The sequence below is a fragment of the Spea bombifrons genome, chromosome 13 (genome assembly GCF_027358695.1).
Source record: "Spea bombifrons isolate aSpeBom1 chromosome 13, aSpeBom1.2.pri, whole genome shotgun sequence".
In the NCBI taxonomy this organism is placed as follows: domain Eukaryota; kingdom Metazoa; phylum Chordata; class Amphibia; order Anura; family Pelobatidae; genus Spea; species Spea bombifrons.
In genome coordinates this window covers 27,403,456-27,425,988 of record NC_071099.1, presented here as the reverse complement: position 1 = coordinate 27,425,988, position 22,533 = coordinate 27,403,456, and the positions used below count along the sequence as shown (strand labels likewise).

The 22,533-nt window shown below is 44.1% G+C and overlaps 2 protein-coding genes and 1 long non-coding RNA gene across 14 annotated transcripts in view; 1 reads left to right on the top strand and 2 right to left on the bottom strand.

Moving 5' to 3' along the window:
* Window positions 1-1,749: 1,749 nt before the first annotated feature.
* SRSF6 (serine and arginine rich splicing factor 6) lies at window positions 1,750-7,267 on the bottom strand. Its single transcript, XM_053453888.1, has 6 exons — window positions 7,113-7,267; window positions 5,876-6,026; window positions 4,060-4,206; window positions 3,568-3,770; window positions 3,245-3,400; window positions 1,750-2,908 (listed from the first exon to the last, which is right to left on the bottom strand). Exons 1-6 carry the CDS (start codon window positions 7,217-7,219, stop codon window positions 2,188-2,190), a joined length of 1,485 nt encoding a protein of 494 aa, XP_053309863.1. The 5' UTR covers window positions 7,220-7,267; the 3' UTR covers window positions 1,750-2,187.
* Window positions 7,268-12,221: 4,954 nt separating this feature from the next.
* On the bottom strand, window positions 12,222-14,199 carry LOC128471893 (uncharacterized). Of its 3 annotated transcripts, none has more exons than XR_008346128.1 (4): window positions 14,031-14,199; window positions 12,911-13,183; window positions 12,760-12,808; window positions 12,222-12,664 (listed from the first exon to the last, which is right to left on the bottom strand). It is a non-coding gene; the product is annotated as an uncharacterized LOC128471893 (long non-coding RNA). The 3 variants fall into 3 exon arrangements; XR_008346129.1 differs by having other exon boundaries at window positions 12,911-13,157; XR_008346127.1 differs by lacking the exon at window positions 14,031-14,199 and having other exon boundaries at window positions 12,911-13,229.
* EPB41L1 (erythrocyte membrane protein band 4.1 like 1) overlaps window positions 13,392-22,533 on the top strand; it is a 38,463-nt gene continuing 29,321 nt past the window's right edge. For 3 of the 10 annotated variants that reach the window (XM_053453883.1, XM_053453885.1, XM_053453884.1), the window contains exon 1: window positions 13,497-13,711. The gene's annotated coding sequence lies outside the window, so the exon portion shown is untranslated. Of the gene's footprint in view, window positions 13,712-22,533 lie in introns of all 10 variants that reach the window. The other 7 variants (XM_053453882.1, XM_053453881.1, XM_053453875.1 and 4 more) reach the window with 6 other exon arrangements.

Here is a 22,533-nt window from a genome sequence, read left to right as displayed (position 1 = left end):
ATCATATTCCACAGCGCTGTACAATGGGTTGTATGTAGGATCCGCTAACACAACCTCCTTAACTTCTTGTTTGTTGAATGAAACGTTGTGTTTATGGCGATGATTCCTCCGTCGGGAGCCGTGGCGGATCTCCGGAACGTTATTAGCACTGACTTAGAATATATGGAACGCACTTCATGTATCCTCTCTCCATCAGACTAGGGCCATGCCTTCTCGGCAGTGCTACACGCAGTTGGTTATCGTGATGGCATCAAGATGATGGACAGAGAATTTATGGGTTATTCCCCCTGTAGCTACACAAACCACAAAAGCATTGAATATTCCTGCAGATACGCGCCATCCAACTCGTCTCTCCGCCATACGTTTCAAAGCCGTTAATTGCAGGCAACGCCAGTAATTTATGCGCAGGATTCTGTTGTTATGGAAACGGGCACCATATTATCTTCACCGCTATTCATTTATTTAACGCAACGAAATGGATGAACTTGTTTGCTGAGATCAGTGCAAGTACTATTATTAGGTTTACACTAATTCACATAAATCAACTTTTTAAATAAATCTGCTTAAATCTTATGATTTACATAGAGATTTCCACCAAATTTAATTTGAAGATGGCGCTCGTCGCCCCGGGTGATACGGCGTGCGTTGGCACATTACACGGTCGTCACGCAGGTTGCCAGATCCTTCATAACGTCAGGAGATGATTTACCAGCGAAAATAAACTCCATGTTCACAATGTGACACTGTAACGATGTGTGACATCATGCAGCATCACAGCTTAACCCCTTGACAATGCCTTGTGAGCCTGCACATGCACAGGCTTTGCTGTGAAAGGGTTAATTATGTTTGGTTTTATTTTCAATGAAATTTGAAAGTTAACTTTTAGTTCCTTCGCAGCTTTTGGCTAAAACTGGTTTGTAAGAAACCCCTCTAGCTCGTGCCTCATTGTAAGTGGGACCGAAATGTATCTGAGTGACAGATCAGAAATGCAAATGCACCGACGCCAAGATAAAACTAGCAAGAGAATTGGGGGGGGAAGGGCATTGCCCCATGTTTTTTTAGCTTTACTTGGTATTTGTTCCACGGATGTGATCCGCCAGGAAAAAATACTTTTATTTCATCCAGTGATGGCAAGAAAGTAGAGGTCTTCCACTTCATTGTCAAACACTGAATACTTCTCGGTACACGGGAGGAATCCAGCGTTTCGCGTGACGCGCATCGGCTGTACTTCAGTATCTGAATACGCATTTTAGGATGACTCCCCAGGGAGCTCTGTAACATTGTTCCAGTTTAGATTTCTTATGGGAATTCTGTGGGTGTAACATTCTACGTTGCAAGGACAGGAGTAGAGTTTATAAAGTAACACCGGTATTTCTAATAACTAACGTTTGAAGGCTGATCTTATGTATTTTGCTGTTTATTCTAAAGACAAATTACATTAAGTTGACAATATTTTGGTTGCTTCTAAGTAATATAGAGATTGTAGGAAATACTAAACCTAACCCAGGCAAGGTAGAATTCTTTTAGAGGACTTTGCCCTGGATACCGAATGTTTATCAAGAAGGTTTGTGTTCCTTTTGTAATAAACTGCATTGTCTTCCAACTCACAAACATTCCACCGGCACTCAGGACACCGTAATGACGCAATCACAACGTTTGCACCGCAGATACGCACTTTATTGGCTCTGCAAAATGTACATACAGCACTTTCCAAAATAAAAAAAGGTAATAAAAATAGCCCCAGCCGAGGACAATACAAATCGTAACTTTATTTACAAAGTCAGCAGCAAGAGTTAACTGGGGATCAAACTATTGTTCCAATTCAGCATTCTGAGGGTTAATTCTCCATAACATCCAGAACACAGCTTTAGAAGGAAGCTTCTGTAAATTCTAAAAACGTGACAAAGGGCCAGGGATTCATGCTGCTGTCAATACCTGCCTTTACAAACTGCTAACCCCTTCAGTGCCAGGACATGCAAGAAAGGATTAGACTACAGCCTATGAGAATTTGCACAGCTGGGATTTAACGCCTTCACCTGCCAGAGCAAAGCGTGACCCGCTCGCTGCCGGAAAAACAACAAAGATTCACATAGGTGTGTCAGCACCAGAACATCACACAAGGAATTTAACAATGGATAGAGTAGTAAGGGCACAGCTCTAACGCCGGGCCCCTGCAACATTAGGTTCCTACTCACGGGAGCTGGAGCGAGACCTAGAGCTGGCGGCAGAGGCGGCCCGAGGGGGTGGGGAAGCAGATCCCTCTTTACTGACACTAGGTGGACTGGGAGACTTAGAACGTGATCGGGCTTTTCCGTTGCCATTTTCCTTGGGGGAGCGGGACCTGGACCTGCTGTGTGAGGACCTTTCCCTCTTTGAAAGACTTTCTGAACGCTCCTGCTTGCTACTGGAACGACTCCGAGAGCGTTCTCTGAGCCCCTTGGACCTGCTGCGAGATCGGTCCCGTCTGCCTTTGGAATGGCTACGAGACCGGTCACGCTTGCCCTTAGATCTGCTACGAGATCTCTCCCTCTTGCCTTTAGACCCGCTTCGAGACCTTTCCCTCTTACTTTTGGATCTGCTACGAGACCGCTCTCTTTTGCCCTTGGAACGGCTACTGGAGCGTTCCTCCTTGCTTTGGGACCTGCTACGGGTTCGCTCTCTCTTGCCCTTAGATCTACTACGAGACCTTGCTCTCTTGCTCTTAGTTGGGCTATGGGACCTCTCTCGTTTGTCTTTAGATGTGCTACGTGATCTCTCCCTTTTGCCCTTTGACAGGCTACGAGACCTCTGTTTGCCCTTTGAACGACTGCGGGATCTGGAACCGTGTTCAGAGCTGGGCTTGCTCTTTGATCTTGATCTCCTCTGCTTTGATGGTGAACGCTCCTTACTTCTGGACCCAGATTTAGACCTGAAAAAAGAAAAAAAAAAAATGAATACTGGAAGAAGCCATCAAGCACATATTAAGATTGAAGTGAGACTCCAGCCATCACTACACGCTTTAATGTTTAGTTCATCATTCTTGCCACTTTCCTTGCAGTGAGTGAGTTAAGACATCTGTTTACTATGATGTGCTCACTATGCTCTATACCAGCGACAGATCAGATCCCTGCACAGAACACGCCTGCTGTACAAGCACCACAGCTGCAAGCAACATGAACAAGTTTGCCATGTTTCATTACACACCACAGCATACATGTAAACAGATGTAACGCTGGCAACGCAAATAGACTGAATAAATCCTCACCTGGAACGGCTTTTGGCAGGGGAGCGGGACTGGCTGCGTTTAGCAGGTGAGCGGGAGCGGCTCTTTTTGGTAGGGGAGCGAGAACGGCTCCTGGATCTGCTGTGGCTACTGCGCCTGCTCCTACTGCGGGATCTCCTCCTGCTTCTGGATCGTGACCTACAGGGGAGAAAGCCAACACTTAGCACATGCTTTTAAAGTGTGAGACCGCAATGCACTTTTAATACACAATATCCAGCTGCAGTGTCACCTTTTAACACCTCCAAGTCAGCGACAGACAGACGGTGGAACTCAAACTAAGATATAAGTCATCGTTAAGCAGTTACCTGGACCTGCTCCCAGAATATGACCTCCTGTGACGAGCCTTGCTCTCCACCAGCCGAATTTTCCTCCCATTTATCTCTGTGCCATCCAACTTCTCCAGGGCTCTCTTCATATCAGAATGGGACCGGAATTCTATGACTCCCTCGTTGGTGCGTTCCTTGTGGGCATCGGCGTAGGTCACTTCCCCGGCCTGTCTCATAAAATCCTGCAGGGTAGAGGGAGTTTTATTAAATCCAATTGATCTGATGTGAACACTTTAAATGATTACAAATGTTTACCCAACGCTTGCAAAAAGCAGCTTTAGCTCAACTCAAAATGCAATGAAGGCTGTATATTGAATAGAATATGTGCATTACAAGAATACATTTCTTGTAGGTATAACATTCTGAGACAATCCTGCTTCACCACCTGATTACTTGACATATAATCTTTAGAGATAGGAATGGCAGGGAAGTTGGTTGCATGTATGAGGGCACACTCATGCCAACACTCACCTTAAGGTCCTGCCAACTGCATCGACTGGAGAGGTTCTGAACAACGAGTCTGAACTCCGTGCGCACAGGGGGTCCATACTTATCTCTACCAGAGCGCTGACTCCTGTATCCACCACCGCCGCCGCCTCCGCCACTACTACCACCACCTTTATCGCACAGAGAAGAGGAGATCAGCTTGACATCTACAGTACACAAGCCACTTCTAAGTCTCTTTTGGAGGGCTTAATATAAAGAGATGTGTGAATCTTAAATAAAACCTCCTTTGTCGTTGTGAATCTGGCGAGAGATGACGGGCAGGAACGCGGCATTACACACGCCTCTGCCGTTACTGGGAAGGGACTGGTTAGGGAAAACACTCCAGCAACATTTGCTACGGGTTTTCAAAGAACACATGACTATAAGACTAAGACAACTCATTTACATGCACTTTAACACAAGATGCCAGTCACTGTATTTACTTTAAGGCAGGAGGTGTAAGAAATGGCGTTTGGAAGCACACGCAAGGGAAGTCGCCTAATTCAGATGAAAACCAATTTGTGCTAACCCTTGGAATCCTCACCATCACCCTGCGTCTAATGGCAATAGGCTGCAGTCGTCATGGCTTCCGGTAAGGTCAGCCAAAGGGTCATAGGGCAAGGGTCACACAATGTTTGGAAAGGCCAACCAGGAAAGGCAGTCATCTTAAGCCTCAATGGTCTCAGCCCCCACTGGTCTCTTTCAAATTGAAACATCAAGGACGGTTAAAAAAGGATTTTGGAACTGAACATGCAAAAAGGTTAAGAATATACAAGTTAAACAAGACAAATATTCCCAGAACACCTACCCATTAAAAGTACCCTACTAGCCCTCCCAAAGCCAGTTACCCCCCAGCATGGAACCATATCGTCCGATTACTGCAGTATCTGAGCCTTTAGACACGGAGCTGCCATAGATCGTAGCGCTGCAGAAACACTCAGATACCGGCAGCAGCTGTCAGGTTTATCATCACCTCGTCAAAGAGGCCGAATTAAAGAAACCTGGTCTGCCTAAGTGAACCATTAATTGGTTAACTGGATTCCCACAGGTAGAGTTTTGCTCCCCATGTTTTTGGGGCCAATGAGTTGAATACACTGCAGAATACAGAGTGGGGTTTGTGTGTTTGGTAGCAGTCCGGGTACGCAGGAGAGTCGTCACCAGGCAGGCAGATCCAATACACACGCTGCATTAGATTACAATGAAAGAACTCATGTAGTTGATTTTTAATGTGTTGCTGATAAACAGACAGACACAAAGGTCTTACAAGAAAAAGATATGTATTGGGACAGACAGCTACCAGGAGGTGAAGCATGTCATTCTATATACACTGCTGGCAGACATATGCACACATTATCGCCCAACGCTCTGATCACAGCATGCCATTCTTCTGTGAATACAGAGGGCAGCGTGTGAACACTGTTTATACGTGTGCTGATAGCACAATGTACAGATTAAGTGTATGCTCTGTGCCCTTCTTAGAGGAGAAACAGCTCATGTGTTACTGCCCGTTTCTTAACATTCACCAAGATATCAAGAGTCTCGATTCGGACAACATCCAAAGTAGATTTGTTTGGCATGAAGAGATGGAAGAGGTTAGGATTCGGAGAGACGTTGACACAGTATAGCACCATGGTCTTTTAAAGCTGCCCCTTTTTACGTTTACTGATGTATTCAATGGTCCAGCATAGAAACTCGCCTGTGTGTTATAACAGGTGTTATCTGCATCCAGTGGTCAAAATAAGAATCTAGAACATGCCCCTAGAACACATGAATGGCACCACCCAGAGCTTTGCCAATGCTTACTGCGACTTCCATAACCGTATCCGTCACGGTCCCTACGCGGCCCTCGGGCGTGCTCCACAATCACGCGCTCCCCATATAGGTCTTTGCCGTTCAGCTCGTACACCGCGTCATCTGCGTCTCGGGAGTCTTCAAATTCTACAAACCCGTATCTAAAGACAGGGATTCAAACAGTTAACACATGGTCGGATCAGATAAAAAAAAAAAGTGAAATCATACTGGTGGCTCCTTTAACTATGAAAAAAAAACAGATGCCTGCAATTAAAAAGGTGGTTAACTTGTACGTACTCATTGCATGCATTATGCTAATTGTACAGTTCCCTTTGCATGCTTAAGCAAGAGAATAAACCGTTAACTGATGGCATTTCCTACACCTTTCCTGTGCAGCTTCCCACCATGTGTTTGTTGGTTAGTGCTAATTTTAAGGGTTGAACACCAGCCCTTACACACAAAAATCTATCAACAGCCTTACAGGCTTAAATGGGTCAGAGTTAGGATTTTACAGCAATCCTTCAGCAGTTAGATAACGATAGATATATCTATACACACACACAATTCAGTGAATGGGGGGTGGCCAATTAAGGCTCAACGACCGTTTTATAAGCCATCAGGAAGGCCGTTAAAGGGACACCTCAACTGCCATGTGCTCTAACAGCCAAAAAGTACTCATTTGCATGCTTATTTGGCCAACATAGATAACATCTATTGCACAGCTCTGAGGAATACTATAACGCTATATAATAAAACCATCGTAGCGTGCGTGATCATACATACTTTAACGTAGTAAGGCCCAAATAACTAAGAGCCCAGACACAATTGAAAACATGCCCAGCAGCGGCCTACTACTGTCCTATACAAACAAGGCCAGGCTCTACGCAAACACATGCGCGCTCCCCACGTGACCCCGCCATCCGCCATTTTGAGCTCAAGATTCCGCCACGCAGCCACAGCCCCCCCACCATGTGTAACACTGAGAATTGGAGGGCGGCAATTCACTCTCCGCTTCCCAGAATAGATGCCCTCGACGCCCCCCTCCAATCTCCCTTAACAAAATGGCGTCCACGCTATAACGACACCACCGAACACGCATTACCACAATAGCGCCACGGGAAAAAAACGTATCCGTAAAGGCCTTATTACACCGCCGCACATCGACTTACAGCCCCGCGGCGCGCTCGCATGCCACCCTGCCTGCCCCAGACGACTCTATGCCCCCCCTCATGTCGAGTTTTCCTTACCCGTTCTTTAGGTCCACTTCAAGGAGTTTGCCATAACCCCCGAAAAACCTATGGATGTCCTTCTCCCGGACGTGGTAGCTCAGCCTCCCTATATAAACCCGCGGCATGACTTAGTTAACAAGATGGCGCGCTCAGCTCCGCTGCAGAGTGACACCACAAAGAAGGGAGAGAGTGCTTATATACTTGGAGGCGGGACCGAGTCTGCGCACTAGGCTTTCTACTTCCCCAGCTTCACGCACTCCCCTTCTGCCCCAGCACGTGGGACGGAAGCCCAATGTCGTAGTAGAACTGAGGTAGCGGCACTCGGGATGAGGTTTTTCTCCCGCCATATAAATATAAACATTGTGCTCTGGGGACGCTGTCCAGCTGTGACTGGAGATAACGGCGCATAAAACTATTAATTGACCCGCTAAAGCAAGGCTGGGCGACTCCAGGCCCACAAACAGCTGCTTTACTGACCGCTGTTAAAGAAATAACAATTACCTTTCCAATCAGGCAAGTCATCATTTTATCACCATTTTCTTTCTATAAATCACCCTGAGAGGGTTATCTGCAGCCATCGAAGGCTATATTTTACTCCAAATAAAATATTTATGATAAAACAATAGGTTTTTGCTAAATGGAAGCAAAGCTTCTCAAAAAAAAGCCCAGAAAATGACAAGTCTTGTATCGTTTGGTTAGACGGGCACTAAATGAACATGTTCACGCGTGTTCAACGACACACTTAATAAAAGTAAAATTCTAAGTCCAGTTGCTTGATAGCCGAGAACATTCCAAGCGGACAGCTGCAAGTGGCCTGCGCGACAGCGGCTCCCACGGCACGTTTCACACAACAGCGGAGCTCATTACAGCTTTTACTCAGATCTCCCACTAGGTGTAAATATTCCAATAAATTCAGTATATATGTAAGTACGAGGCTCCCAAAAGTGTACTTTAATCGCTTAAAGCTAACGACTGATCTAAAAATGTCTAAAAATACTACTTCCTGCTGCCTTACGCTGTCATCACACGCTGTCATCACCATACCTGGGAACTTCTGGGCTCCAGCTACTCGGAGCCTTCCCTTGCGCGATATAAAACAATAAATAATAAAAATAATTAATTTGCCTTTTTTGGGAATCCATATAGTCCAAAGGGATGTGGCGTAAAAGTGACTAATGTGATTGTTAGGGGATCAATATGGGTAAGATATGGAAAGCAGCACCTTATCTCCACTACCTGGGCGAGGTTTCCCCTTCTACCTGCATGCCAAACCCTCACATAAACATTATCAGGCCGCTACGATCAGCAATTCTGGTCGGCTCCAGCCGATCATGACGGCAACCCGGCGACCATACAATCTGTAATGTAAAGGTTATCTACTTCCTAGTCTAAAATAAAAGTTATCTGTATTTATATGAATATCAGCCGCGCTCTGCGGTTTAACGCAGGAATGATTAAATTCAGCGCAAGGAAATAACACAAATGTGTTTCCATCTAAAAGAAAAGGTCAACGGTTTCTCTGATGGTTTCGCCGCTATGCTGAGATAAACACTGTAATGACTTCTTGATTCATCTCTTTGCAGGGATAACAACATTATAATAATCACAAAAATGTTATATATTTTTAACAACGGAATAGTTAAGTTCACCCAAGTGCAAATTTAAAAGAAAGAAAGAAATACACATTTATAAATGTCCAAATATATAATATTTGGATAAATGTACAAATATCGCCATGTTTTCTTCACTGTTGAAGAATACTGAGGTGTGCACAGTGTCAGTAAGTAGCAGCGGGTATTCAAAAGCATGCTTGGAGAATAAAAGGATCTGCATAAATGTCTTACGTAGGTTTTCAAGGTGTCATCGGTGTTGTAACTCGCACATGGCCACCTTGGCAATGTATTAAAGCTGAAACCACAATATGGCGTCCTATTCCATTATTACAAAGTGCGTTGGTCGCATGTTTGGCCCTCATCTCTTCTCTCCCTTAAATTGTTAAATGTAAATTAATAAATAACGTTTCTGTGTCTATCCTGATTATGTCTCAACCCTAACAATACAACTACTAAAAAGAAAGACGCATCACTTCCTCACTCATCTGCAGCAAGAGCGTTTTAAAAATCCATGACTCCATGACGCCTCTTCCTTAAGTTATGGGGTGGCACTTTGGTGGCCTCTGTGGTGGACCCAGCAGAAGACCTTCATATCCAAAATAAAATACAAGAGTAAATGGTCTTATACCACTGAAGGTTCTACAAACTATAATCTCCTAAAACACATCCTTGAGTTTTCAGTAATGAGAAGCAGTTACATCGTAGAATCCCACCAGCTTTGATCTTTGCATTTTGAGGGTCTTTGTCCCTTCAGGATGGACAGTCCATCAATGCTGGACAACAAGTGTTGGGTGAAGGTACTCATTAGATCAGCGAAGGACCCTAGGTGTCCACAGTCACAAACATTTCTTTTTTCTGTTCTTCTTCCCCTAGGTTCTCACTATTGGGTAGATACACGCAGAGAGTAAAGCGTATACATCTGTGTATCTATTTATAAACCGGGTTCAGAAGTGCTTAATTCAGAGCAGTCGACGAGAACATTCCATTGGTTACCATGGCGAGTACTCCTAATTTATCCCTTTGCTTACATTTTGCCTTAATAAATATAGCCATATTTTTGAATATATAGCCAACTCTTTGAAGGCTTTTATCAGATTACTGCGTGTGTTTGCTTCTATGTTTGCTTTTTTATTTTGTTTTGTTTGCTATTGTGTGTATTTGTGTACTTTACTGACTACAAAAAGTCATTTTGTGCTTGTTGTTTGTTCTTGTTGTAAAATAAGTAACGCGTAGGATGGGCACATTCTTTGCTGGGATCCGCATAATGTTGATTGCTGTGAAATAAATGATAACGCAGCTGCTGGTGTCACCGGAATCTGAATTATGATTAATATGACCAGCCGTGGCTTCTTGTGTAGTCCTGATTTTGTTGCGCCCTTGTATGTTCTGCTCGCTCTTTTGATTGTGACCACTTGATAATTAACCTGTTCTTGGTGTGGATTCTCTTAAGTTCCTCAGAGCATTGTAAAGCCCTCCGCTGCTGATTTAAAGGGTTAAATGGAGCATGAAAAAGTATACAGAGTTCACCAAGAGTTGGTGATCACATGATAAAGCTCCTGGCCACGGAGCTGACAGCACGTTTACTCCGCTCTCTGCCATAGCTGTCACGTTGGCTGTGTCCGGCTGTCACGCTCCGCGCGCCCCTGTCAATTCTGTTATGTGGATTCTTCATAACGTGAGTTTTTATTCTCTCTACTTGCTTCTGTGTAATCTCTTCCCCATCACCCCATCTGTCTCTTTCTCTTTATTAATATCCATCTGTCTTTAGTTCTCCCTTCCACATCACTTGCATATTTTAAGTGTCTTTTCGGGTAGCTACCAGCATCTCTATCCAGCTTTTTTATTGGATGATCATTTCTCTTGTAATTCCTACTTCTGCTCGTTGTGTTACTTTGTCTCAATGTCTGTATGCATAATAAACACAGGGAAATACACAGGGGTCATGTGACCTTAGCATGCCTGAGATGCCAAAACTATTTACTATTGCATAGATGTAAGTTCCCCTCCTGATCAATGGTGCCCATACCCGGGAGCTTCCAAAGGCGGCCCTCCAGCCGCTCTCCTACTACTTATAATAGGCAGGAGGGGTGTGTCTGAGTGAAAGGGGTGGGGCTACACCACCCCTATACAAGGCTAATCCCACCCCTTTCCAACCAGACACACCCCTCCTACCTTCTTAAAGGGACTGGTATTGGGGTAGGATTGAGTTTTATTGAGGTCTGCTTCATACATTTGTTGATATTTAGATTTTGGGGCCATATCTATTAAATGTTTGGAAATAACATTTTATTGGACAAGCATTCAGGTTTTAAGGATCGCTGTATGTTCCGTTAAAAATATTGTGTGCCGGGGGCCGCTACAGCAACTAAAATGGTATATTTTGCTAAAGCTCATGAACAGGAGGAAGTTTCCAACAAAGAGCAGTCAAACCAAAGCAAAATTTAAAAAAAAAGAGCGCAGAATGGAAAATATTCCGATCAGGGAAAGCCTGCGTGGAACATTCACTCGGTAGAGAGAGACGGAAACGGGAATCGGAGAACACGGTCTTCCCACGATTCCGACCCCAGTCTTGTGGTTTCACAAAGTCATTGAAGCCTTAGAAAAAGAGGCATGAGTCATGTGTCTGAAACCTCTGACCCTATATTGGGGTGAAAGTTTGGCCTGGAGATGGACAGTCTCAATAATCTAACCCAAAGATAATGGGAAAAAGAGCTCGGCTCGAAAGATCCATCAGTGCAGCGGACACTTCCATGCAAGACGGGCCTTAGAGTTGTGTCCATGCCTCTTAACTGTCCTGCTTTGTGCTGTACAGTCCTGATTTTGACACTGTAACCCGCTGTCCTACTGAGCTCTGCCTCTGACCTCTGGGACACCAGAGAATGCATACTGCACATGTGCAGAATCATGCGCATGCGCAATAGCGTTACCAGTTTGAATGTCTCCCAAGCTCCGCCCCCAGCACCCCGGGCCTTTGGAACACAGGAGTGATGGAAGCGATAAAGGGCCATTGGAACACAGGAGTGCTAAAGGGCCATTGGAACACAGGAGTGATGGGAGTGATAAAGGGCCATTGGAACACAGGAGTGATGGGAGTGATAAAGGGCCATTGGGACACAGGAGTGATGGGAGTGATAAAGGGCCATTGGGACACAGGAGTGATGGGAGTGATAAAGGGCCTCTGTACGCCTATAAAGATATTCCATTAACAATCAGCCGTTTCCAGCTACAGTAGTCATTTACAGCATTAACCCCGTCTGCGCTGGATTTCTGATCTGTTTCATGTTATTTTATTGGACAAAATCTGCTCTTCTTTCAAAAACACGGGCATTCCTAAGTGTCTCCAAACGTTTGAATGGTAGTGGATATATAAAGTTGCGTGCATATATGATGACCATTGTATGTGAATGTGCGTGAGTCAGTGTATGTATCTATTCGTAGGAATGTGTCATTGTGTGTTCATTTCATCGCATATGTTATTCCCCTTCGATAACAACTCAAAAGCGACACGTAACAGTTTGGAAAGAAGTGGCCACAATGTTTATTGACAAACGTAAAAAACATGGAGTTGAAACAGAAACAATGATTCCATCTCCAAGGCAAGTCACTGGCTTACCTAACTGACCCGAACATGTATATCCTACAGACCTACCCATAATCCCTTTCGAAAACCCACCCTGTCAACCGTTTTAGCACCCCAAAACCCCACCTGGTTAATCCTGAACGTGGCTTTGGTCAGCCTAGCTCCGCCATGCGGCCCCTGAGCCTCCCCTGCGCTCCATCTCCAGTCTTAAATGCCCAGTAGGTGTTGGCTAGCAGTTCTGGTACCAGAATGCCCAGTAGGTATTGGCTAGCAGCTCATTTCATGTTGCATGTTTAATGGTTAATGGTCGTTCCCACCAGCCATGCCTAGGGGTACGGTATCTGGCGTTCAACTGGACATTCCACTTTTTAGGTTTTCTGTCCCGAAAAAAACAATGACATTCAGTATGTTGCTTTGAACCGGACAGTCTAGTATTTGATCTGTGATCAGTAAAATAAACAAGGACATGTACCTTGCTTCTTATAACCCCGGGCCGCTGGTATCATGCGTGTTCCGTATTTCTGTGAAAGCAACCAAAAACATAAAAGGGCAAATATTTTATTGTTATTTTTAATGTTTAAAATTTAGATTAAACTGCGACAATATAGCATGCGTAATATTACCAGTCGGTTCTTATAGAATATGCATAGAGCAGGGATACGTTGGCGTGTGTCCCATGTTGTATGTGATCCCATAGACACATACGTGTGTTAGCGTGTAGAATAGCTGTACACGGAGGCTGGCCGTGTCACCGCGGATGCCAGCAGTTCAGCTGCAGAGTGCATTAGCTTGATTGCAGTCATTGTCAGTCGCTGCAATCCAGATGAGGTTGTTAACCCTTTTTGTCCCTTGCTGATGGGAGGCAGGGATCTGAGTAGATCAGCAGGGGAACGTCCCTGTCATTAGAGGGGACACTGACATGATTGTCGGGACACAATAATGATCCCGCACACACACACTAGGTGGGGCATCTATTGCACGCATCCACACACACACACACACACACAGAAATCTTTTTTCCATCTCTGGAGGTTGGATCTGTCTCTCCTGAGCCCAGCCTCCTGTCTCCCTCCCTCTTTTCTCTCCCTCCCTCTCTCTTTTCTCTCTCTCTCTCTCTCTCTCTTTTCTGTTCCTGCCTTCTTGTTTTCCTGCTCAGCCCAGCCTCTTCTGCAAGCATTACCTTTGCGCCGTGTCTCTTTCTCTACTGCATTAAAGCCCCTTGTCCATTTTTATTCTAAGCAAAGGGGGTAAGACTATATAGGAGACATTGGCTGCAACTACCCTCCTCCGCTTCGGTCCCTCCCCCCCATTTGCCCCTTACAGTTGCTCATCTTGCAGTTCTTTGCCAGTGGAGGGTGCGCTGAAGGATCTCTATGGCTCGTTGAGGGGTAACCCCACCTCTGAAGCGCTCTTTCTGGAGACAGGTAAGACACTGCTTGCATGCGGGTTTGGAATGGGTCATTTCTGGGCAGTTTTGTGTTCCTGCGTTGTATTCGCCTTATCGTCACTACATGTCCCTTTTCTGCGCCCATCACGATAGGCCCTTTTGATCAGCACAGGGTTTAAATAGGAGACCAAGAGATTGCTTCTGATGCCACCTCCACCATTCTACTCCCACCCTCGATTCTGCACATCAGAAGCCATCAGATAATCCTGCACACATCTGTCTGCAATGCACACACACAGATCTGTCATGCACGCCCTCCCCGACACCACCCCTCGCAGAATACCCCCTTCCGATACCTATTTGTATCCCGATGAGTTAATGTGTATCCGAACATTCGCACAAATCCGTGCCAGCAACCTGGCTGTGTTTTGGCCACCGATATCAGCTGCTGAAGAAATATCTGTTCACACGCCCTTCAATGTTGAAATGAGTCTGTATACAATCTGTACACACCTATCTATGCACAGATACACACACACACACACACACCCTTATGCATTGTCATCTGCTTATGCACACACAGAACAAACCTGCATTCAGATACGCACACGCCTTACATTTTGGGATTATGGCTGTAAAATGATGGTATATTTTAACACCCCTTCCCTGGACAATGACCAGTCTAATGTGTGTTGTCACGCTTTACTGAGAAGCAAAAGACTAGCATGGACTGTCATTTTCAGCCTGCACATGTAGACACGCGTGCACACGGTACCGTGTAGTGGCCAGTCTCCTCCTGCCTATGTATAGACATACATCCTTGTGCATGTTAATGAACGGTGATCTGTCTACACACCTGTGTGCAGACACGCGTGGACTGCGCGGTGATCGGCTTCCACACGCCTTACTGTACAGACATCAGCACATACGCAGAGTCGCTCATATAATCTCCCTACCACTCCCTTTGCAATCTGGAGAGATATTCTTTGTACACTAAAATATGGGGTGTAACAAAAAAAAATGGCTATCTTGCGTAACATTGAACCAGAATGATTTGATCAATAAAATACCAACAGTCACATTACCGCTGTATTAATCTGTCAATACGCTTATGACATCATCAGACCCATTGATACAATGTAATTGTTATTCCTATAAGTAGAAACCAAATATGCCACTGTTTATATGCCACGCAGAACAGTGATGGCTAATTAATATTCAGTACATTATGCCAGGATTTTAATTGATATTCCTATCGGGTGATTATCCATTCATTTCTAATCCGTATTTTAAATCCTAACCACTATCATTGTATATTCCTTATTGCAATTAGTAGATAATTAGATAATATTAGCTTCTTTGCTATAGTTATAGGAATCGTTTTAACCCTTTGCATGGATGGGGGTGGAGGCTGCCGAAGCATGACTGTATGGGGAATAGGTGAAAAAGATAGCATGATATATATATGTATATATATAAGATAGCATGATATATATATATATATATATATGATTTGCATATATATGTTATGTTATAGTTTTTACTTTATAGCATTAATATGAAAGTGTTTATGCATGTACAGAAAGACAGTCAGATATATAGATGAAAACACAGATATATAGATGATTTATGGTCAGACTAGATGGGCCATTCTTATCTGCCTTAAAATTCTATGTTGCTATGACAGGTCGATTGATAGAATTTTTTTGTTTTAACATAATTCTAACATGCTACAGGAATGAAGTAATTTGTTACCGGTACTTATTATATTTCTAATATAATATATAATATAATATATATTTGTATATATATATGTGTGTGTGCGTGGGTGTGTATGTGAGGGTGTGTGTGTATGTTTGCGCGTTTGTATTATGTGCTGATCATTATAATTAGACATGTAGCTAAAACGTGTCACTGCCACAACATACTACAAAGGTTGTATCTTTAACTGTAGTTCAGTTATTTGCTCTCCAGGCCTAGATGCCTGTAACTGAGGTCACAAGGCTTCATATTCCGTGGCAGCCATTTTTAAATAAACCCTCCAGCAAAAAGAAATTCTTTGGTATTTGAAAGCGACGTTGTTAATTTGACAGCGAGAGGAAGGAAAAGTTAAAAAGATACGTGTATGTTTTTTTTTGAGGGGGGGGGCACACGGATAAGAGAGCCGGGATAAACGAGATATGGGTATATTTTGGAAAGGAAATGTTTAGAGGCCATTCCTGCCCGCTGCGTTTCGATGAAAGCTTTTTCCATTCTGCAAATAAAGAAATGTTTAGATAAGATACATTGGCTGCACATCATGCCGAGGGCTGCCAAAAGGATCATCATCGCTAATGAATGGGGTCAGAGCGCACCTATCATTCCATAGTGACATCTTACCTATACATTAAGCAAGCCAACTTACTAGCACATGTATGGGTAAAATGTTAAAGTAGCGGTAGTGGGAGGGGATGCGCATGTTCGCAATCTTCTCGGCAAATGTATTGATTTATATGGCCCCATCATATTCCGTAGTGGTGTACACTTTGTTTGCGGACATGCGTGCCTCCCATCCCCCGACGAATCAGGATGCTGGGGGGGCGGAGCTTGGAAGTTAGTGTGTCACTCAAACAGTGTCACTCAAACACAAGAGTGACACTCTACCTCCCATGCTCGGAGAAAAACGGAGAATACATACCGCGCATGATGGTGTTTGACTCAAACTGTGCATGCGCGGTATACATTCTCCCATGTCCCGGGCCCCCGGAGAATTTCGTCTTATTTGGTAATTTGGCACATGATTACCTCCGTTTTGCGTTCTCAGTTTTCGTTTATTCCGACGATTCAAAATATATTCTTAAAATAAATGAATTTGTTAAAACAAACCAGAGCTTGTACATTTTTGTTGGTCTCTGTAATTGGTTTTTCCTTTTTGATGCATCTGCCGGGAAGCATTATCTAATCAGCTTCCTACCCCGACGTTATCTCCCTTCTCCTCTTCAAACAGAGGCTACCCAATCACTCTCGCTAATGAGGGAGTAATATCTTTTCGGGGAGGAATAATCACGAGAACAGGAAGTTAAGATGGCTGTCTCCATAGTATACACAAAAAACAGGATTCTAATACATATTTATTATAATCTGTAAACACTATTAAACGGGGGGAAATGCTGATTTTGGCTTTCACCTCCCCCTAGAAATATTTACGTGGACCCCAACGATAAAATTGCCTTAGGCCTTATTTTTCTCAGCCATTTATGTGATCTATAAAAGAGATTAGCGTGATTACAGCTTCCTGCTATAAAGCCGTTACCGCCAGTGGCCTCCTCACCTTTCGGCCGAACCCTCCAACGTACGAGAAGGCGACGCGTAGTAATAAAGCCATAGAAAAAAAAAAATCTCACTTCCGATTCAGCTTTTTTTTTGGTCAAGTGGTCAAGTAAGGTAGCTTCCTAATTAAAGGTTGTCGGAGTTTTATTACGAGCTTTGGAAAGGTTGGGTGGAAAAGATAATGCCGGTTTTCAGGCCGCTCTCTCCGGACGGGGTATGTAATTATGGCCGGGATTAAAGCGCGTGATAGGTACAAGAAATAATTGGGTTTGGTAAGGTTGGCATGAGAAGGACGAGACCAAACGGAGATATCAAAACGGCTTGTTGAGTTGATTAGTAACATAGTTTCATATCTGGCAGTCTTATTGTACAATAAATTCGACAAGCAGGGGGAAACAACAGGGTTCACAAGTGGCAGGACGGTGGCCGAGCTGGAGGTTCGTTGTGAGGAGCGAGGAGGACCTCTGCCTCCTCTGCTTCATCCTCTTCACGCTATAGAAGTATTACCTGGAACTATGGAGGCGAACTTGGCATTCTTGATCCTTTCTTTTTTATGTTTTCATTGGGCGAATGTGATGTTCTTTGCCTGCCTGGTCTCGCAAACAGTCTCTCTCCGGGGACAGTGGCCCCCGGCCAAAACTCAAACTGCCATACCCAAGGAAGGTGGATTATCAGATTGGGAGAGAAGCAAACGAGGCGGGAGACAGGGTTCCCGCTTACCAAAAGTACATAGGAAAGCGAAACAGAGTGCTCAGTATGAATATCCCATTGGTTTCTATGGCAACTGCACCACTTTGCACCAGAATCTTCTTACACAAGTCCCTAGCTATGTGTTTTTAACCATTAAACACGTAGACTAAATAGGTGCCCATTATGGATGAATGTTGACTATTCACAAAGGAAAACGACATGTTAAATTCACAAGAATTACTCTTACTCTGTATCTCCGCTGCTTTCCCGCTGTTTTATGTTCTGGAAACAGTAGATTAGTAGAATTAACCCCCTGCCTCTCCCCTGTGTTCGAGTGGCCGAGCAAAAACAGTTTATCAATTGTTCAACGTTAATAATTATTGTATTGACAGCCCACAAGGTTACCCCGTGGCAAACAATTAGGGACATAGAATTGGACAGCAGACCCTTTCAGCTCATCCAGTCCTACTTTTTTTTCCTGCTTTAAAATTGGTCTTGTCTTAGATTCAGGAGCCATATGCCTGTCCCACGCATGGGTTAACCTCTACCACTTCTGCAGGGAGGCTGTCCCACTTGAGGAAACCGTTTCAAAAAACACTTTCCATGGGGAGTTAATGGTTTTCTGTAACCTGGATCCAGAACCCTTTGCTTGTTAGCTGGCATAACACCTAAACACTCCTCGCAGTCATATCTGAGCGTAATGACAGGTATTAAACACCTGTACAGTTGAGAAGGGTTATAATTATTGCCTCTCCTGCACGGACGCTCGTGGTTTAACCACTTCATTTTTGGCATTAATTCATCCCCAGTTTTTTATTGATGCTAAATATTCCCTTAAGTCACTGAATTCGCCGTAGATGTAAATCTTCAAATATTATTTTGGGATCCGAACTTCTTGCTTCCAGGGATGGACAGTGAAGCACACATGGCTTGCTTCACTAAGCCCCGCATTAACCCTTCAATACCCCATGGTGAATATCCTATCTAACGACCCGCCAAATGGGTTAACCAAATGGCTCTTTTATGGGTCTTCATTAAAACCCTGAGCGTTCCCAGGTAGGCTGATCCATTAAAAAGGGTGGGGGTGACTGTCCCTTTAAACACAGCTCGGGGCCACCATTTGTACTAATAGAGTTAATGTTCACCTTTTTCCGGGAAAGACTACAGTAAGGAAAGCGTGAGCTTTCAAACATTTTCAAGGTTATATACATCCCAATATTTCAAATGGCCAGAGACGGACAATTTTATTTTAGAGGGTGTGGTGAGGGGCGGGGCCAGGGGGCTGGGCTTCACACAGACATTTGATGTCATTTTATGACCTCATCATAGTTATTTATGTAACTGAATCGGGGATTAAGAAGATGCATTTTGTTTACACACATTTCATATTTTATAAACACATTATTGTTACTTTTAGGGCTGTAGAACCCTCTGATACCCTCATACCCAGCAAACATTCCGAGCTCCAGGAAAGAGGGGCATCAGGAGAGGAAAGAGGGACATTAGGGGAAGAAAGAGGGACATTAGGGGAGGAAAGAGGGACATTAGGGGAGGAAAGAGGGACAGATGTGGGTCCTAAACAGGCACAGTGTAGGGGTTTAGGTGAAGGCAGGGTTTAAATGGCAATGCACTAAGTTGCCGACAGCAACCGTAGTGGTGAGAAACGGTAGCTTCAGACACTGGGGATGGTTTCACACGGGCAAGCTGACCATTTTAGACATCTCAGGAAATGGAAAAGACATCACTGTTCCTGCTTAGTTCTGTATTTTAGCCCAAGTACCTTTTTCAGCACACTTTATTTAAATTTTTTTGGTGGGGGGGCACATTGCTGATTTCAGTGACCTTTAGGAAATGTGTCCCAATGTGTATAACCTTTAGCTTGGAAGGTCTGTCTCATGGACACTATGGGATTGGTATCCTGAGACACGCGTGGTGATTGGGTCCCGTCCCCTCCATCAGTTCCTGCGGACTCTGTGTGTGTATGTGAGTATGTCAGTGTGTGTAAGTATGTTACTGTGTGCGTAAGTATGTTAGTGTGTGTATCTGTGTGTGTATGTGAGTATGTCAGCGTGTGTAACTATGTTACTGTGTGCGTAAGTATGTTAGTGTGTGTATCTGTGTGTGTATGTGAGTATGTCAGTGTGTGTAAGTATGTTACTGTGTGCGTAAGTATGTTACTGTGTGTGTAAGTATGTTAGTGTAACTATGTTAGTGTGTGTATCTGTGTGTATGTGAGTATGTCAGTGTGTGTAAGTATGTTACCGTGTGCATAAGTATGTCAGTGTGTTGGTGTAATTATATTACTGTGTGCGTAAGTATGTTACTGTGTGTGTAAGTATGTTAGTGTAACTATGTTAGTGTGTGTATCTGTGTGTATGTGAGTATGTCAGTGTGTGTAAGTATGTTACCGTGTGCATAAGTATGTCAGTGTGTTGGTGTAATTATATTACTGTGTGCGTAGGTCTCACGGGGGGGGGCAGCATTTTTTTATAACACTGCTTTAGGAAATTTGACAGTAATTTCAACAGATCACCGAAATGGTTCCTGTTAGTGATTTTCACGCTGCCTGGGATGACTCAGGAGAGCAGAAGGTTATTGAGGGGGCAGAGGACCCCCCCTCCTCCTGACACACCTATATGGTCAAGGGAGCAGGTAATTTGGGGCGAGGTGCACAGGCCGGGGTGTAACTTGGGCCCAGGTGCTGTTTACCTGTTTCAGCCTGTGCATCGTAGGTTGTGTACATATTTTGGGACTTGGCTCTAGATTAACACTTTCATTGTTAGAAAGACCTGTAATACCTGTAGCTGACAAAAGTAGTGCGTGTGTTAATATTATACGCAGAGCGGTGTATCTGTATTATACGCAGAGCGGCGTGTATCTGTATTATACGCAGGGCGGTGTATCTGTATTATACACAGAGCGGTGTATCTGTATTATACGCAGAGCGGCGTGTATCTGTATTATACGCAGAGTGGCGTGTATCTGTATTATACGCAGAGCGGTGTATCTGTATTATACGCAGAGCGGTGTATCTGTATTATACGCAGAGCGGAGTGTATCTGTATTATACGCAGAGCGGTGTATCTGTATTATACGCAGAGCGGAGTGTATCTGTATTATACGCAGAGCGGTGTATCTGTATTATACGCGGAGCGGCGTGTATCTGTATTATACGCAGAGCGACGTGTATCTGTATTATACGCAGAGCGGTGTATCTGTATTATACGCAGAGCGGCGTGTATCTGTATTATACGCGGAGCGGTTTATCTGTATTATACGCGGAGCGGCGTGTATCTGTATTATACGCAGAGCGGTGTATCTGTATTATACGCGGAGCGGCGTGTATCTGTATTATACGCAGAGCGACGTGTATCTGTATTATACGCAGAGCGGAGTGTATCTGTATTATACGCAGAGCGGCGTGTATCTGTATTATACGCAGAGCGGTGTATCTGTATTATATGCAGAGCGGAGTGTATCTGTATTATACGCAGAGCGGTGTATCTGTATTATACGCAGAGCGGTGTATCTGTATTATACGCAGAGCGGAGTGTATCTGTATTATACGCAGAGCGGTGTGTATCTGTATTATACGCGGAGCGGCGTGTATCTGTATTATACGCGGAGCGGTTTATCTGTATTATACGCAGAGCGGCGTGGATCTGTATTATACGCAGAGCGGCGTGTATCTGTATTATACGCAGTGCATGTGTATTGTGCCGTGTGCTGTATATTGTATCAGGTATGCAGTGTCCTTGTTCCCGAGGACAGTGACCTTTTGCGAGATAGTTTGCATTATATAGAAATACTCTTTTTCCTGATGCGGTTATATATATATTTATTTATCATATTGTTTCATAAAAGTCAAATTGCGCGTTAGTTTCTGGTTAAAGCGCCATCTGTCCCGTACTATCCTTAGATGTGCTGATCGTTTTGAAACGTGTGGTTATCTCGTGATAGCGGACGCTCTGATGAGTGCAGCTGCAGTCATATGATATCTACACGGGGAGAGACGATTCAGGGCAACAGCCAATAGCCAGTGTCAACAAGACATAAAATACTCCCAACACACTCACACACACACACACACACACACACACACACACACACACACACACACACACACACACACACACACACACACACACACACACACTGACCCTACATACAACTCACAAGACCAAGTGCTGATTAAAGACACGGTTTAATGTCCCTGCTACTCCATGAAAGAAGAATGCATATAAAAAAAACCAACGGAAAAAGTAAACCCATCAGGCATGGCAGCGATGATTTAACGTAGTCTTGGAATGCACACAGAGCTGGACCTGCCATATACTGCCTCCGGCTCGGAGCTTGTAGAAGGGGTCTCTCCCACGTCCCCCTCGTACTGTAAGCAAGCGCATGCAGAAGGAGGCAATGGAGAAACCATTCACAAGAGACTCCACTGACACATTCCCTGTTTGTGGCTATAGGAGATACTTGTTACTCTAATCTAAAAGATTATTGCAGCTGTTATTGTCACAAGTTACACATTAACCATTTTCCTAACGTTGGTTACAAATGTGTTCAATATAAAAACAACAATGTAATTCTGACACATACAAATAAGTATTTTCATTAAAAAGAAAACAGAACATTCACTATAAAAGCTGCCTCTCAGGGGTTTAGGAGGCGCCATGTCTCTACTGTGTGATTCTTTTAACTTGATGATTTTCCTTAGACATTGTCCCATGACTTGAACCTGAGTTTCTTCTTTCATCTCACCCTACTTAGTAGTATTTTATTTATATGCCATTTTCAACTTTTGGGAGGAATAAAAGAGGACCTTATTGGGGAGAGAATGCACAACTGACAATAATG

Coding starts and splice junctions, on each gene's coding strand:
- SRSF6 (XM_053453888.1), bottom strand. CDS start 7,219: ATGCCGCGGGTTTATATAGGGAGGCTGAGCTACCACGTCCGGGAGAAG. Junction 3,771..4,059: donor GCAGTTGGCAGGACCTTAAG/GTGAGTGTTGGC, acceptor TCTACCCTGCAG/GATTTTATGAGACAGGCCGG. Junction 3,401..3,567: donor TATTCTGGGAGCAGGTCCAG/GTAACTGCTTAA, acceptor TCTCCCCTGTAG/GTCACGATCCAGAAGCAGGA.